The sequence below is a fragment of the Triturus cristatus genome, chromosome 7 (assembly GCF_964204655.1).
Source record: "Triturus cristatus chromosome 7, aTriCri1.1, whole genome shotgun sequence".
NCBI lineage: Eukaryota > Metazoa > Chordata > Amphibia > Caudata > Salamandridae > Triturus > Triturus cristatus.
Genome location: NC_140590.1, coordinates 1,279,306,819 through 1,279,324,589, shown reverse-complemented (window position 1 = coordinate 1,279,324,589; position 17,771 = coordinate 1,279,306,819). Strand labels below are relative to the sequence as shown.

General features: G+C 46.8%; 1 protein-coding gene across 2 annotated transcripts in view; it reads right to left on the bottom strand.

Annotated features, from left to right (window-relative positions):
• Positions 1-17,771, bottom strand: part of PPP4C (protein phosphatase 4 catalytic subunit) — a 240,833-nt gene that overhangs the window by 51,583 nt on the left and 171,479 nt on the right. For both annotated transcript variants that reach the window (XM_085618825.1, XM_085618824.1), the window contains exons 3-5: positions 13,704-13,755; positions 13,509-13,559; positions 13,242-13,343 (exon numbers count right to left, since the gene is read on the bottom strand). In XM_085618825.1, the coding sequence (XP_085474951.1) occupies positions 13,242-13,343; positions 13,509-13,559; positions 13,704-13,755 (205 nt within the window). The remainder of the gene's footprint in view (positions 1-13,241; positions 13,344-13,508; positions 13,560-13,703; positions 13,756-17,771) is intronic.

The window sequence follows — 17,771 nt, the reverse complement described above, 5'->3', positions numbered from 1 at the left end:
CCATTGCCTTTGAACAATGGGTGTGGGTATCTGGCGGCGAAGCTTGGGCATTTTTTGTTTTCGTGGGTGGCAAAGAGGTCTATCTGTGGATGCCCCCACATCTGAAAGAATGGGTGAAGAACCTGTGGGTGAAGTTCCCACTCGTGGATCTGCTGCGTCTGTCTGCTGAGCAGATCTGCCATGGTGTTTTGGACTCCTGTGACATGTTGGGCTAGGAGAAAGATTGTGTGGAATTGCCCATCTCTATATGCTCTGTGCTAACAGAGAGCTGTGGAGAGTGTGTGCCGCCTTGTTTTTGAATGTAGTACATGGCCGTCATGTTGTCTGTGCGAATAAGGACTGCCTTGCCTAAAATCTGTGTCTGAAAGGATTTTAGGGCTAGAAAGATTGCCAGTAACTCCAGATGGTTGATGTGGAGTAACTTTTGTTGCGGCGTCCATGTGCCCTGCACTGTGAGATGTAGTAGATGAGCTCCCCAGCCGGAGAGCGATGCGTCCGTTGTTAGGATTATTTGTGGAACCGGGTCCAGGAACGGTCGACCTCTGGAAAGATTTGTGGTGTTCCACCACTGCAAAGAGCGATGGGTGGGACCGTCTACCAACACCAGATCTGTCAGTTGCCCCTGGGCCTGGTTCCATTGGCGCTCTAAGCACTCTTGGAGTGGACGCATCTGGAGTCTTGCATGAGGCACTATGAAAATGCAAGAGGCCATCATCCCTATCAGTTGCATAAACACTCTTGCTGGGAGGGAGTGTTGAAGTATGAATTTTTGACGCAAAGCCTGAATGCTTGCAATCCTGGCCAGATTGGGGTAGGCTATGGCTTTTGAGGTGTCTATGGTGGCACCGAGGTATTGCTTTATGTGGGATGGTGTTAGCTGGGACTTTTGGTGGTTTACCGTGAAGCCTAGTTGGTGAAGTAGCTGGATTCTAGTGGTGGTGTGGTGTACACATTGATTGTAGGACGCAGCTTTTATGAGCCAGTCGTCCAAATATGGGAAGACGTGAATGTGCTGTCTGAGATGTGCCGCCACTACCGCTAGTCACTTGGTGAACACCCTTGGTGCTGTTGTGACCCCGAATGGGAGCACCTTGAACCGGTAGTGTTGCCCGTCCACTACAAATCTGAGGTACTTTCTGTGGGCATGGTGTACCGGAATGTGAAAATATGCGTTTTTCAAGTCCAGTGTGGTGAGAAAGTCGTTCTGGGAGAGGAGCGGAAGTATCTACTGAAGTGTTACCATGTGAAAATGGTCCGAATTTATGTATGTGTTTAGAGGCCGGAGATCTAAGATAGGTCGTAGAGTCTCGTCTCTTTTTGGTATCAGAAAATATAGGGAGTAGACACCTACATTTTGCTGATGTGGGGGGACCTGTTCTATTGCGTGTTTTTGTAGGAGGGAGATTACCTCCTGTTTTAGAATCGTGGAATGTTCTTGCGACATTAGGCGTTGTCTGGGTGGAATGTTGGGGGGGGGGGGGGGGGTAGATGTGAGTTCTAGGCAATACCCTGAACGAATAATGTGAGTCACCCATTTGTCTGATGTGATGGACTCCCAGACGAAGGAAATTTTTAGTCTGCCCCCGACCGGAGTGGGATGGTCTAGAGGGAGCAGGGGAAAGACATTGGGTAGGCGGTGTGGCAGAGCAGGCGGTATTTGTTTTGCCTCTGCCTTTATTATTATTGCCTCTATAGCCGCCTCTTTGATAACCCCTTGTGAAGGTGGACTGAGGAGGGGATTTGTAGGATGTGGACGCGCTATCTGAGGAGTAGCCTCTGCCCGTGCCCCGAAAGGAAGAGCGGCGAAAGGAGCGCCTAGGAGGGTGAGACTGTAGGGCTCCCATCGATTTCGCGGTATGCGTGTCTTTCTTCATCCTCGAGGGCGTCATCTACCTTTGGACCGAATAAATGTTCTTGGTCAAATGGATGGTTTAATATGGAGGCTTGTACCTCAGGTTTAAAGCCTGAAACTCTCAGCTAAGCGTGGTGACGGAGGAGGACACTAGTGTTAATGGCCCTGGAGGCTGTGTCTGCTGCGTCTAAGGCACAGCGTATAGAGGTATTCGTTATGGTCTTACCCTCGAATTAATTGGCCCTATTTTTGTATTTTTCTGGGAGATGGTGCATGATGGTTTGTAGTTCATCATAATGCGCCCTGTCGTATCTGGCCAATAGCACGAGTGTTGGCGATACGCCATATATTGGCTGCCTGTGACGCAGTGCGTTTTCCTGACGCGTCCAGGAGCTTTGACTCTTGGTCAGGCGGTGGTGCTTCGCCTGACGCCTGGGAACTTTATCTCTTCCTTGCAGTGGATACCACTAGGGAATCCAGTGGCGCTGGCCCTTTGATGTATGCAGGATCTGTGGGGGGCAGCTTTATAATTTCTCTATGCGTGGGTTTAAGACCCTAGCCCTGACTGGGTCTTTGAAAACCTCTGGCGCATGTTTTATTACCCCTTTGAGCATAGGTAGTATAGCAGTAGACCTATGTGCAGTATCAAAGGTGTCTAGGAGGAAATCTTCCTCTACTGGGTCAGTGTGTAGCTCTACCCTGTGATAATGTGCCGCCCGCTGAAGTAGGTGGTGAAAACCTAATGAGTCTTCTGGTGGAGATGGCCTGGATGGATAAAGTTCATCTTGTGGGACATCTGGGATGTCTAGATTATTATAATCACCCCGTGGGTCTGGGGATCCTGTAGGGGTAGGGTCTTGTGGCACATCTGCTGGGTCGTAGTATGGGTCCCCCTGATCATCATGGTCTGGAGACTGGGTCGGAGAGCGATGAGGCAGGGAGGGGGGGGCAGAAGGTGAAGAGGGCGGAGGTGGAGAGGGTGGAGGAGGTGGGGAAGGCACCCTGAAAGGGGAGGTAGCACAGTCCTTCCTCTTTGGAGGTGGAGCTGGCGTGCCCAAATGTCTCTTTTTAGAAGACCGTGCCAAATGTCCAGTTTTTGGATCCTTGGTAAGTGTCTTTTGCAAAGGATCCGGTGTAAAGAGTTCTTGCGACACTGGTTGTTTGGTCGGCGCCGATTTTTTCGGGGCCGATGGCTTTTTAGGCTTGTCTGTGCCGTGCTTCTTTGGAACCTCCGATTTTTTGGTCGGTGCCGAAACAGACTTCGGCGCGGGAGTGTCGGTGCCGAGGGCCTTATGATGTTTAGTCGGTACCGAGAGGCTGGGTTTCGTCACCGAGGGCTTTGGTGCGGAGCTCAGTGTCGAGGTAGAGGCCGATCTCTTCTTCGGTGCCGAAGGGTGTTGTTCAGCACCGCTGGCAGGCTGGCTCGAGCCCGAGCCGCCGGAAGGCTTATTAGGCTTCTTCACCGGGCCTGAAGGTGGCGTGATCGAAGCAGCGTCTTTGGTCCTGCCTAGTCCCGTAAGCGATGGCGTGACCGAAGCCTTTTTGGGTGTCGGCGCGGGTGTGGTGGGGGTATTTTACTCACGAACCTCTGCGCCGGGGTGATGTCCTCCACATCAGAGTCGTCGGCTTCGGAAGCACTGACTAGGTCCTCTTCGGTGTGCTGCTGTCCCGGAGCTTCGACGTCGTCCCCGAAGATGTCGACTGGAACGGAAGTCGAGGAGTGCGCCATCTTTCGTCTGGCCCTTCGATCTCGAATAGTCTTTTTGGATCTAAAAGACTTGCAGGCGGGACAGTCTCGAGCCTTGTGTTCAGGGGAGAGGCAGATGTTGGCACACCTCATGAAGATCGGTGTGGGGGAATTTGGACCCACAGAGGGCACTTCTTGAATGGAGTTCTTTCCATCAGCCGGGATGGAGCCTGGATAGGCCCGAAGGCCGCCGTCGATGACTGGAATCGAAGGTGTATCGAAGAAGAAGGTGATTGTAGGAGATCAGGATCTGAACAATACCACGGAGAGCGAGGATTCCGCTTCGATTGTCGAACTGGAATGTTCGGAACCGGAGCGCGGTATTACATCCGAGCCCAATGGCGGAAAAAAACAATGAGGATGGAGCCGAAGCCCATGCGCAATACGAACTAAAGGAGGAGTCACCGACCTCGTGACTTCCAAAGACTTTCCAAGAGGAAATATAAACTGCAAACATCCGGGCCAAACACCAGATGGCGATCTATGCACAAGTGTGTAATCTGCAGCTCATATGCCTCGAACATACATTTACACTTGGAACACTGTACTTGCATTGCAACAGGAAATGGCACGCTACATCAACTTCTACTCACAGGCATAATAATGAACCTTTAAGATCAATGACCAATAGGTTAAAGAGTGTTTGGGGTGCAAGTGTGTTAATACATTTTATATTGTATACAGTATATTTGTGAATTCACCTCGTCCTCACGAGTCAAGAAAAATAAAAGGTGAGGCAGCTGCATACAGGCTGTTTGTTGTGGTTAAGAATTTTAGGCACCTGCAGCTCTTGACATTTTGCTAAAATTATTAGTTGACACCACCAACCCAAGAGTGCTGCTCTACTTTAATCTCTCCAAGAAATGTGCACTTATTTCTTCATAAATGGTGTTCTCCATCAAAAGGAGATATCTGGTAACTTTGGCTGTAAATCATCTGAACACCTGACTGATAGGTGTGAGAAAGTGCCATCTTTCTTGCATGGTATGCCCCCACTTTTTGCTAAATTGCTGAATGTACTTTGACTGAGTGTACCCTGGACTCCTGCCAATCAGGTGCCCAGGGCCTATGTTCCTTCCTTAAAACACACAAACTCCAAATTGGCAAACCCTGGCCACATGTCAGCCCCTAGTAAATGGTACCCTAGGTACCCAGGGCCTTGTGACCAGGGAAGGCCCCTAAGGGCTGCAGCACTCCTTGTGCCACCCTTAGGGGCCCTGTACCCTTACACACACACACTGCCCTGTACCCTTACAAACACACACTGCCTTTGCAGGCTGAGTGTCTGGGTGCAGGACAAAATGAAGAGTCGACATGGCACGCATCTGTGTGCCATGCCCAACACCCACACTGCCAAGGCATATGTCAGTCACCCCTCTGGCTGGGTGCCTTATGCCCATGGTGTGGGCACAGGAGCAGGAGCCCTGTGCCCCCACAGTACCCAGGTCCATTCCCGGGCACTGTAAGTGCAGTGCTGCCATTTAAGAGTACATGGTGCTGAGAGCTCGTCAAACACGAGCTCCACAGCACCATAATGGCAACACTAAAGGCTGGGAAGTTTGGTATCAAACTTCTCAGCACATTAAACCCACACTGATGCCAGTGTGAGATTTAATGTACCAAGCACCCCAGTGGGCATCTTAGAGATGCCCCCTTACAACTAACCTACAATCCACGTCTGCTCGGAGGCTGCCCAGGCTGCCACACAGCAGACACGTTGCTGGACCCCTGGGTGGGAGAGCCCCTGCTCTCCCGGGCCTGCAACAATGCACATCCTGGGTGAGGTGATAAATCTCCTCCCCCAGGATGAGCAAAGGGAAGCTTCAAAGGCATGCCGCCTCTTGGAGTTTCCCCAGGCCACTGCAACCCCCCACTCTGGCGGGAAGCTTGGCCGGAAACCCCATACAAGGACAGGGGATGTGCCAGCCTGCCCACCCCACCCCTCAGGTGGGGGAGGCGAGGTGAAGCACATCTCCGGGCTTTCGCCATCTTGAAGATGGGGGGCTCTACCCTATCAGGATTAGGCTACTGCCCCCTCCCACAGGAGAGAGGCAGGATAGGGGGTGTACCCACCCCAGGACAAGGACCCATTGGTCCCTGGCCTTCACCTACCTGTAACGCCCCTAAATCTAGTATTTAGGGGCACCCTGAACCTTCCTTCCGGAGATTCCAGATAGAAAACTACAAGAAGAGCAAGAAGAACAAGGACCTGCCCTGCAGCTGCTAAAAAGAGAAGACACCAACTGCTTTGGCCCCAGCCCTACCGGCCTGTCGACTCTCGAACCTGCACCAGCGCGGCATCTCTCGTGGCCAGCAACCTCACCAACCCCGGAGGACCTGGCTACCTCTTGGCTCTAAGCCCCTGCGACTCCCATGAGTAGAGGCTCTACTCAAGAAACCTATTTTTAACCCCTGGCAGCAGCCCGGAACCGCGGACCCAACACACTCTGCACCAGCCAAGCCTGGCCAGTGCCGGAGTGGACAAAGACCCTGAGGACGACCCCACGGCGACTGTGACCCCGAGTCCGGCACCCAAGGACCCCCCCTCGACATCCCGGAAGAAGCCTGCAGCCTCAGAACCAAGTGCCACCCCAACCGCGATCAACAAGAGGGTAAGATTTCCGACGTCAAAAGGCACCCCTGCACCCGGCGTCCTGCGGCCCCCTGTGCCCAATCCCGGGGTACCCACCTAACCTACAACTACCCAACTTACCTCTCGAAGTGGTGGTGGCACCTGAAACATCCTCGTCCCCGAGCCTGCAGCCTTTTTCCAAACCGGAACATTCCCATTGAGCGCCCGAAGGCTCAAAAGCACCCTGCACCCAGCCGCCCGAGTGGCCCTGGCAGTGCACTCTCTACACTAACCTACTTCCCCACTTGCCCTGAGTAAGTGACCAGGAGCCCAGCTCCCACAGCCGCGTGGCTTGCCAGACAGCAGCCACCAACCAAGGCCCCCCTATCCCTCATAGGATAACATTGGGCCTAACTCTCTCTGCACCCGGCCGTCCTGAAACCGCTGAGGGTGAACCAACTGTACCTACCTGACACTGGGGGACCCCTGAGTCCATGCACGGAATTTCAACTCTGCCAGTCGAGTACTTACCCTTAAACCGCTAACTTCATTTTCCTCATAGGGTAACATTGACTGGCTTTTTCTTCAAAAATCTGTGAACTTTTCAAAACTGCAAATATTCACCAAAGATCAGCCAAGTGACAAAAACGAATTTACTCACCTGCTCCTAGGTGAGCTCCCAGTGCTGGATCTTGGTGCCCAGCCCTGACCCTGAAAAGTGTTCACAACTATACTTACCTCTAACTCATTTTTCTCCCATAGGAAACCATTGTATGCTTTTCTGTGAAATTTCTTCTAAGTGTCTATTTTTGCAAATTTGAAATATTCTTTCAAAATCGTACCATTTCTGCAAACGAAATTACTTACCTGTTTTTGATAAGGACCCCAGTCTTGGGTGTAGGTACCCAGTCCTGGATTACTAAAGTAACGATAAAGTACTCTACCTGCAATTTGAATTTCTTGCCATAGAGATCCATTGAATGTTTTCTTTGAAATATTTTCTAAGTGCTAACTTTTGAAATAGCTAAATATTATTTAAAAATCATTACAGTTAAGTCGACTTTCATCACTTGATTCTGAATACTGACCCAAGGCTGGATCTAGGAGCCAGACCTGGAATTCCAAAAGTAATCTGAAAAGTAATTTATTACAAATAACCTGAATTTACCATTGAGCTCAATGCATTGTTATGTTTAGGAAATAGGATTGTTTATTGCAACCAACTGTGACTGTTTACATAAATTTATTGCTTAAGACAAAAGTATTTATATTCAACCGCTCATTCTGAGAAAGTATATTTTTATCCCCTTTGTGGTTCTAAAAATAAAACCAGCATATATTTTATATATATAAACCATTGGCCTAGAGTTCAGTTATTGAGTGTGTGAAACCATTTGCTGACTGAGTGTGTACAATAAATGCTTTACACTGTCCTCTGGTACTGCCTTACTGCTCGACCAAGCTACCATTTTTGAGAGTAAGGTCATACCTAACTTTGACCTCTATCAGCCTCTGGGGGACTGTGGACTCTGTACACCCTGTACCTATTAGGGAACAGTATATACAGAGCCACTTTCTCACAATAGGTCATCCAAGCAAGGACAGTTATTGCCACATTGGCCCATGAATTGCCCCTGCACCAGGTGTCCAGGCCAATGAGCGATCTACTTGAACAAATTGAATCCATCTACAGCACGCTGTGTAAAAATGTCTGCATATACTCAGGCAAACAAGTTGTCACCAGACTGCCATAGCATGTGTGGCCTGCAAAATTAAACACGATGCGATAGAGGTTTTAAGAGTCAGACTCCTCGAAAAAAAACAATTTAACAATGGAGTTGATGACCATGCACACTATCACCTAAAGGTGAAATCACCTTACCGTGACTGGAAAGACTTCTTTGAAGAAAAACAACTTGCAAACATCCTGACCCAACACTAGATGGCATGAGTATGCAAAGCATGCAAATGAACAGCACACATGCCTCAAACACGCACTTTCTTCCACATTGTATCAAAAGGTCAGATTCACAAACCCTGTCTCTGAGATCTGCCCTATCACAGATTAGGGGAAATAGTGCATTTTGAGTATGCACAAATTAACAAAGGGAATTTGGACAATCAGATTTCACAGCTGCATCTTGCCCATGCCACTACATGGAATCAGGTGTGAATATGGCAGGAGCACATCCCTCATTCAGTCAGACAAACTGAAATGAGCATCTGGTGTATTTTCAGATCTGCTACAGCAGTCCTCATCTAGCACAGGCTTCTGCAGGATCAGGCAAAATGACTGAAGGGAGCAGAAGTGTCTCTCCTCTACTTTCCAGGACATTATTCATGAACCGTGGAGTACCCATTTACTTTACTGCTTTTCTCTTGGGTGTGAAAATATAGATCTAACCATTGCACTCTACATTCATAGTACTACTCTTTAATTCGAGAGTAGCTGTATAGTACTACCTGTGTATAAACATCTAAGTTACAAACAAGTGTGGAGCGAAACAAAGATAGTTCGAGCAACAATGAGCTAATGTACATTTGATGAAAAGAAGCTACATCTGGCACTCTCGAAAGAAACTGGAATGAAATAGTGGATTTTTGAGGTGAATAAAAAGTAATTCAGACTGTCGAATTTCTAGTTTACTACTGTGAAATCAAGCATGAAACCCAATGAGAAACAATTGTTTAGTTCCCTCTCTAATGCTAGCAAACCCGGGGACTGAAATTTCTTTCTTCTGATTTGAAAAGAACTGAACGGTGCCATTTTAGGCACATCACAGCTTCTCCATCTTGGACTACAAAGCAAGTCACTGTGACAGGTTGCCATCCGATATGGCTAGTGTTGTGTATAACAAGACATTGAGAGGGTGTTAGATCAGAGCCAAATATTGTGCTCTTCCACAAAAGGACCACCTGTAACCCAACAGAGGGCAGGATAAGGTTATTACAGGAAGGCTTCTCGGGCATTAGTAATGTAAAAGAGCCACTGGCACTTATGACAATTTCAAATGAACTCCCCTGAATGAGAAGGAATCCATATACATTGAAGACAGCCCTCCCACAGAGTATAGAAGGCTTTGTGGATTCTTTCCAGGAATGTGGCAGGGATCTGAAAAGATTTCCAACAATGAATGGTTACGTTTTATTGACGCTTTTGACATCATATGCTGTCAGGAGACATGGGCCTATGACCACATCTCAATTAATGGGTTTAGGTCTTTTTTTTTTTTAACTTGCAGTTCCCTCGCCAGCTGGAAGACCTGCTGTAGGAAGTGGGGGTCGGAGTGATGGGGATGGTAAGGGGATCTTTTGTCCTTGTATCAACTGCAGCAGGGAATTGTCAAGTAAAGGAACTGTTTTTTTTTTTACTTATCTCCAACTAGTGAAGAGATCTCATCCTAAAAAGTATAACATCATTTTAATTAATTTTTATTATTATTTTGAGACTCAACCGGTGGGGGTTATCGAGGATCTAAACTTATCCTCTTGGGTTAAATAGATGAAGAACCAAAACGGGTTACTCTTCGAGGGGGGAGATTTTAATATACCTAAATGCATCTTTAGTGGGAGCCATGTCTGTGGAATCAATAAGGGGCTGAGTGATCCGGTTAGTCATTTCACGCATTACGCGTCTGGAGAAGCATTGATAAGCATCTGGATTGAGTGCATGTATGCGTGCGTCTGACGTGTGAGCTGATGAATTTCTAGTGTTCGTGCTGTTTTTCTTTGTAGCCACCTTGTGGGTTTGCGTTTGCAATCTTTTGTGTATGTATCTATAGTGTGCATGTGTGTGTATGCTCCCAACTCTGTTATGTGCGCTTCTAACCTGCGTTCACTGTCATTGTGCTGCCCTTGTGTGTAGTGTGAATGTTAAACATAATACATATTATGTCTGCAGTGAGTTCCTGTGTAATGCTGCATGGGCATCTGTACTGCTTGTAATTTGAGTGTCTGTATGCTTGAGTTCTGATGCACAGACAGCTGTACTATATGTAATGTGTGCTCTGTGCCCATGTTGAGTGCGTTTGACTCTAAGTCGGAGGGAGGGCTCAGCCTCCACTGCTGAGGGTACGCTGGGCACATCCACAGGACTAGGGCAGCCCTGTAAGCACCGCCCAGATCAAGTGGGCAGAGCTCAGAGTGAGCAGCTGCGCCCAGGATCAGAACAGAGGATGCAGCACTACCGCTCCTGCCCAGACCCCTCCCTTTCCCTTGCAGAGAAGATGGGAACCTCTTGAAACTGGCGCCAAGTACAATAATTACAGAAGCATAAAATGCTAATCTAATATTGATACTCAAATGAAGTCCGTGATCTGGCCAAGATGCACCTCTCTCCAAAGTGCAGGGTGGGTTGTGCAGGGGCTACTGCACAGATCTCTATGCATTATTTAGGCTGTCTAGTGATCGTGTTATTTACCTACAACTTGCGCACTGCTTTCCATCTCTTGCTTTTAGCCAAGACCTATTTTTGCAATTTGCAAATTATAAAATATTTTCTTTGTTGCTCTGAGACAAATTAATGGAATTCAATGTGTTTCAAAGGGGCTCTGCTAAACAAATACTTTACCTATATTTTTGTAACTTTTCTAAACTATTGATCCAATATTATTGAAGTGGTTTGCACTTACGACACTTGACTTTAGTAATTCACCATCGCATCTATGCTGGGAGGTGGGGGGTTGGAACAGAAAAGAAACAGAAAGGGCTGAAGGGTGAAAGGGAAAAGAAGCAACACGGCTAGTGGAGATGGCCTGAAAACACAAGTACTCATATGGAGTGCTTGAAGACCAATAACAAAATGCTCTCATGGGACGCCAACAAGGTCTAATATGTTTATGGCTGAATAGAAAAAAAATGAATGCAGAAGGGGGCCTCAGAGTATAATAAAGAAGTAGATGGATTCAGAAAAGGTTTAACAGCAGCGGGGGCGGGGCAGAGGGGTGAAACGGGAAAGCAGCAACAGGGATACGAGAGATGGTCTGAAAAACACAAGTACTCATACAAAGTGCTTGAAGACAAAAAAAAAAAAGTGTGCTCCAAAAATGGAAGCAGAAGAAGGAAACCAGTACTTGGTACATGCTTTACGGCTGGGCCAAACACAAGACTAGGACATGTCGCCTAGACACCATGACAAACAAACACAGCAAGTAAGAGCATCACTGAAGCTTACCAATGGTAAGCTATTAGGCGGGAGTGACCAAATAAAATGTGCTTGTATGTTTTTTCTTTTGCAAGGTGCATTTGAACACCCTTTTTTAGAATCTGGTACATACTCTTTAGAAGTTATCTGAAGGGGCAATCTGGAATGTGGATCAGATGATGCTTGGGACAATTACTCTGGAGCAGTGGTAAAGTAGAATGAGCGTGTGAAGGAGCCAGACTTTGCTTCTTCGACACATAACCACATACTGGCAGATTACAATAAGGCAACTACCAATATAGGATCTATTGGGGCCCCTCTTGAAATTAAGCAGCTCCGCTTGCAAGCACATGTTGCAGGGATTCTGCTTATGCACAGGAAACCAGGACCTCAGTGAATTGTGGTGTACCAAAAACTCACCTCAGAACCCATAACCCCTTACCCGACCAGCATCAGTGTCCCATTCGTTATCCGAGGTTTAGCTCGGCGGTCCCAATGTATAGACAACCCAGAACAAGCGACTTAGTGTATTTCTCAGGAATGGTGGGAATCAGAAATACCTGTTCGTAATTATTCTCATATCAATCCACAACAGAATAAACAGACACGGTAAAGTTTAAAGAGTTTATTTTATAAACCTCGTGTCCCAAGATGCAGTACTTATTTCTATCCTCTACTCTGCAGTCTCCTGTATAAAATGAGCAATGTGAAGTAGAAAAATATGAACCAGCACTGCCGGCATCAACGATGAACAGGCTGCACCTCATAAAAAGTAAATCCATGTGCCAAGGTCAGACACACATTGGTGGAGAAGTGGGGATTAAAAAAAAAAAAAAAAAAAACTTTGGCATAGACACATACGAGGGAAAAGACGTAGCCAACGCAAACTTTCACATACGCAGTGCTGGCTTCGTGTGAGAAGAGATAGCGGGTTTTATCTCCACACAGTTAGTTGTTGACTCCATGAATTGTGCAGCACCTGACTAGTGTAGGGAAAATGAGAGGATCGACAAGTAACGGGGTGCTGCAACCAGCTAGACAACCCCTTTGCAGAATACAAAATAGTGAAGAATAATGCCAAGCTAAGGTAAAACAACAAGAAGCTAAAGGAGGTCAAAAAGAGCCCCAATGAAGCAACAGAATCCATCTGTAGAAAAGTGAAGCAGCCGGGAGAGAGAGTAGTCAAGGTAGTGTATATGATGAGGAAACTGTCCACTAAAAAGATGGGCCTGTTCTTTATATTGTTTTAGAATGTCTCAAGAGACTTCCCTTCCAATTTGTAGGGGACGCACATTTAGGAAGTTAGCCGTAGGTCCTTACTGTTTCTCATTTCAGGAGGATGATGGCAGATTTCATTGTGCTGGTAGATGTAATCCATAGCCAATAAATTGGAACCCATGATATACTAAGTGCATGAACTGTTTTCTGGCGTACCTTTGAATGGTGTTAAGCATCAAGATTGTGCTGTAAGGAAGTACCATTTGGACAACCATGTGGTTCCAATGCAGTAGAGTGCACAGAACATGTTCATTTTGCTATTCATGGAAGGATGAGTTGTACTGTTAAAGAGCATTTCAGTTAATACAATTGTGGCAAATGTAAAAGTTACATAACTGGGTCTACCTCTACTCATCATGATATCACCCTCGTAGTACTCATTCAAGTATCAACCAACAAAACATATTCCAGTTTCCCACTACCAAAAAACTTTGGATGAGAAGAGCCATGGATGGTGGGTGGGACCCTTTCCCCATTTGTTCAGGCTTTTGGGACGAAAAAGGCATTGCAGTTTATCTAAAAACTTGTGGTCGTTTGCAGCAACAAAAAAAGCATTCATCTCCTCAGTCCATCCCCAGCCTTGAGCAATGCTGTTCCAATTACTCCTACATTAAAGACCCATGTCGTGCAGAACAAAGCAGCTGCATACCTTCAACGCTAGCAGCAGAAGGAAGGTCTCTACGCTGTAAAAACCACGATCAACAAAGTCGCCCATGAAGAGATAGTTTGTTTCTGGAACATCGCCTCCGACCTACAAGAAAACAAGATGGAAGAAATGACAGAAGGTGGAAGGTTGGGGCTGTCGGTGTTACATTTCAGAAGGGGCACGCTGTTACCAGTACAAAAAGACTCCGCATATGGGAGATGGAATGAGTGATGGACCTAAAACACGAAAAAGGAGAGAACCAGCACTCACCCTAAATAACTCTTTAAGGTCATAGAACTGGCCATGGATGTCTCCACACACCTGCAAGGAAATAAGAATATCCTTAAAAGTGTAGCCACTCATGTACCCAGCAGCTCATTTAACAAACTATATCTAGGTCACAAACTGGAGAAGTACTAAAGAATTTTCACAGATATTTGCTTGTATTATAAAAGCCATACTCACTGTGACTGGAGAGTCCACTCGCTGTACATTGCTTTCCTCCACCAATATCTCCCTGGAAGAGAAAAATAAAAATAGATGAGGAACTGCAAGAGGAAACTACTAAGTGCCAAATTCAGGATTCAGAAGACCCGTGTGGATGCACTAGCAGAGGAGACCCCTGTTCCTCACAAAAACGTACTCTGAAGTTCTCCATACCCCCAGTCACTTGAACATAGTTTTAAGTGTGCGTGCTTTAAACTAATTGTAGGAATGACAGGCTATAAATTATTGTACAAGTACAGGCAGCCCACAAGATCTGTTCCACCATCTATAATGAAGGAATAGGACACTTTACCCCGCACACTTTTACTCCGCATGCCGCTACCCCACAGTTTTTACACTGCAAAATCTTTTACAATGTTTGCGGTGTAAAGGACTGCGTTGTAAAAGATATTGAAGCGTAAAAAATGCAGGATTATGGCATGCGGTGTAACCCATGCAGGGTAAAGGATGTTTCCCATACTGAAGCAAATACGCTCAAAAACAGAGGCATCAGTCCAGGACTCCACCAGCACTGCTATAGTGCAAAGGTCACCTTGATAGCTTGGCAGAAGAAAACGCTATATTGTTCCTGTAGCCTGACCGTAAGACAGACTTCAAGAGACCAATACATTATTTCACTTATCCACATGATCTGCAGCCCTGGTGTTAAACCTCTAAATGCATCAGCAGAGTGGTTGGAGATCGAAATACCATAATAAAAAGGAAATTTGAAGGAAGAAGCAAATTTGACAGGCGGAGTTGTGTGGAAAAGTAGGGTGTGTTCTAGACCGGGACTGAAGAGCAATTAAAGGCCTGTGTGTCTGTGGCACGTTCACTGTCCCCTCCCCACATCCCCATGCATAAAATGTGCTTGGACCACTAACTAGCCTTTATTCACAGAAATATGCTCAGTCAGCACCTTACTTTAATCAATGCAAAGACAGCTAGAGTGAGTAGATAGTGGTATGTGTTTAGGTTAGCACTGGGAGAGGGTCTACAATGTTGTGGATCCTCCCCGTGTGGGAGTTTGCATGGTACAGTAGTACACAATCTCTACCACTACCAGTCACTGTCAAGTTGCTCAATTAGTAAAATGTGTGTTCATATATCATTGGATTCCTAATTAATAGGCCTCAGATTCAGCTTCTTGTAGATGCCCAAAGGAGCCGTCCTCTGTGTAGAACTGTAAAGTCAAATAGTTAAGAACTTCACTGGCAGTTGAGACATCTCCATTTCCAACATCTACTAGAGAGAAATATCCATAAAGATATAAAGGATTACAAAAAGTTATCTTTGTTGTAGTTTGTTCGATTGAATACAGAGGTAAGAGACTATTTCCACACTGATTACAAATAACTAAATTCCTAGTCGTTATTGAGCCCAAATGTCTTAGTTTTCAGTCGTATAATCCGTAGATATCAGGAGTTACACCAAAGAAGAACTTTGCAGACTGAATCCTGGTAAGGGAATGCGTGGTTGCCCCTCTATCAACCTAAAGGCCGCTGACAACGGCATGGAAAGCACTTGCCCCAGCTGCCGGCTATACTTCCCCCCCCACGTTCTTGACCTACCAGCTTCTGGTCCGGGTGTCAGACCAGCAAAGAAGACTAATACTGCTGATGCAGGTCCCTTAAAATGCATTTTATTAAACGCCAGTTCTTTACCTAAACATAGCACAGACCGTGCGCTATTACTGGAGGAACTTGGGATAAAGTTGGCCTTCGTCACAGAGTCATGGACAGATAGTGCCTCTGGACCAGACTTGGTGAAGGCAACTCCTCCAGGTTTTCATGGTTATACACTGGATAGGCCATACAAAAAAGGGGGCGGGCTAGTGGTTATTTACCATGATTCAGTGGAACCCATCTTTCATACTGCCTCCAACACTTTGTGAGGCATCAGCTTTTAGTATTCATACAGCAAACTATAGGACCTTTACAAAAGGTATACTGCTCTATCGCCCACCTGACCCCAAAAATGGATTTCTGGACACATTAGGCACCTTTCTTGAGGAAGGGCTATGCCTAGAATCTTTCACGGTGCTGGGTGACTTTAATTTCTATCTGATAGTCCCCCTGGATCCAGATACCGCTAGACAGGAGCAAATTATGGGGCTGGTGAAGGTCCAGACCCATGAAAGAGGGCACAACCGCGACGTAGTTTGTACTTCAGTTCTCCAGCTTTCGTGGACAGATGACTGTGCCATTCAATTTGAAATGAATGGTCACGGGGGCCATTTTGTCAGTATACAGCCAACCCAGGAGATTGCAACTAGGGCCTGGGGAAGACTGGACACTAAGAAACTTGGAAATTCTTTGAGGCGCTCAATGCGTCCTCTTCCTCTGGGAGTGGAAGAGGCCACAACAGCCTATACTCAATGGCTAGGCACAACTTGCAACCATCTAGCCCCTGAAAAAAGTTGACTCCTAAACGGGCTCAACCCTCAGCACCCTGGTTCTCTGATGAACTTGGAGATAAAAAACTGGCCTGTAAGCAATTAGAGCAGGCCTGGCGTAAAAGGTATGCAGATACAGAGAAGGAAAGGTATAAACACTGCATTACTATTTATAAATAGCTTTTACTAGAAGCCACAAAAAAAAAAAAAAGTTTTTCACAACGCAAATAGCACTAGCCAAATCTAACTCAAAGGAACTTTTTAAAACTATTTAAAACATTGACTACCCTGAATGTTCCAAAGAGCCAGAGCAACCCTGAACTTTGTGATACACTTGCTGATTTTTTTGAACAAAAAATAGAAATCATCTTTACTTCGTTCACCCAAGCTGACAAAAAGGCACATGTGCATTTGCATATGAACGGACTGGATAGTTCATGCCTTCACCCAGGGGTGGGGAAATCATATCGCCCGACGCCCGAGCCATGTTGTTTTTTGTGACGGGCAAGAAGATTTAATGTCTATTTTGTACGATGGACAAGTAGACATTAAATCACGTTAGTAATACAAGCGCAGAGTACCCACAGCCAATCAGAAAGGCTGGAAGAGAGCAAGAGACTCTGATTGGCTAGCAGCCCAAGACTGAGCTCGAGCCTAGCCAGTGATTGGCTTGTGGAGTGAAACGTCAGTCTCACTCAGCTAGTGGTAGTTTGTAGCCGGCCGCTGCGAGGCTTACATTTATATTAAAAATAAGCACTGCCATAATGACCGCTTAGAAGGTGTATCTTCTTGCAACCAACTCGCTCTAAACATTAATAGAAACTCACTGCCTGAAAGCGTCTAGTGAGGCGTCCTTGTGGCTGCAAGAAGGGCGGGCTCATATTGACCTAATCGCTGCTATTGGAGCAGTGCCGTAGCCGTGCTGACTGCACCTTTTAATTGGTCGGCGCGGAGCAGATTCAAACACCCCTTTTGCGCCAGGTGTGCTGCAACAATCATAACGGAACGAAGGCTGAGAGGCGGTCTTTGAGCAGGTCGGTGTGCAGTGCTTCTCCCGGTATCATGGCGAGTGACGGCAGCAAATAGGAGCAGTAGAGGAGACCGGCAGTGTGTGTGCGCTGCATCACTGCCTGTGAGTGCTGGTGTGCAGACTACGAGCATCGCTAGCCCATGTCCAGCACCTTAGAGTGGCATCTCCTCAACCGCGGGATGGCCTGCCTGTGCGTCATTTCATCAGTGCTTTGCAGAGCCGAACTTGAGGTACACGATTACGAGTCTTTTATGTTGAATATATGTCGGGGCGGGGGGAGGGGGGGGGGGGGGCATCTCCCTCGAAGTATCTGCACTTGCCACTCCTCTGCCCCCACCCTCTAGTAAGAGAACTCTGCCTCGCCACCCCCCTTCTCCACCCTTCTCCTCTGTAATGGAAGATACTAGAAGCAGTCAGTAGTGACCTGTCACTCCGTGACCTGAAGAGCAGTTAAACTGACATTACGCACAGCAGTGTTAATTAGCAACACAGCGGCATCCCCGGGGCTAATTACTGCATAGCCCCCAAAGCCAGTGGTGGCAAACGGGAAGCCCCCAAATGGACACCAAAGCCTCGCCGATCGACTCCTGCCCACACTTTAGAGGTTAAGACCAGCATAGGA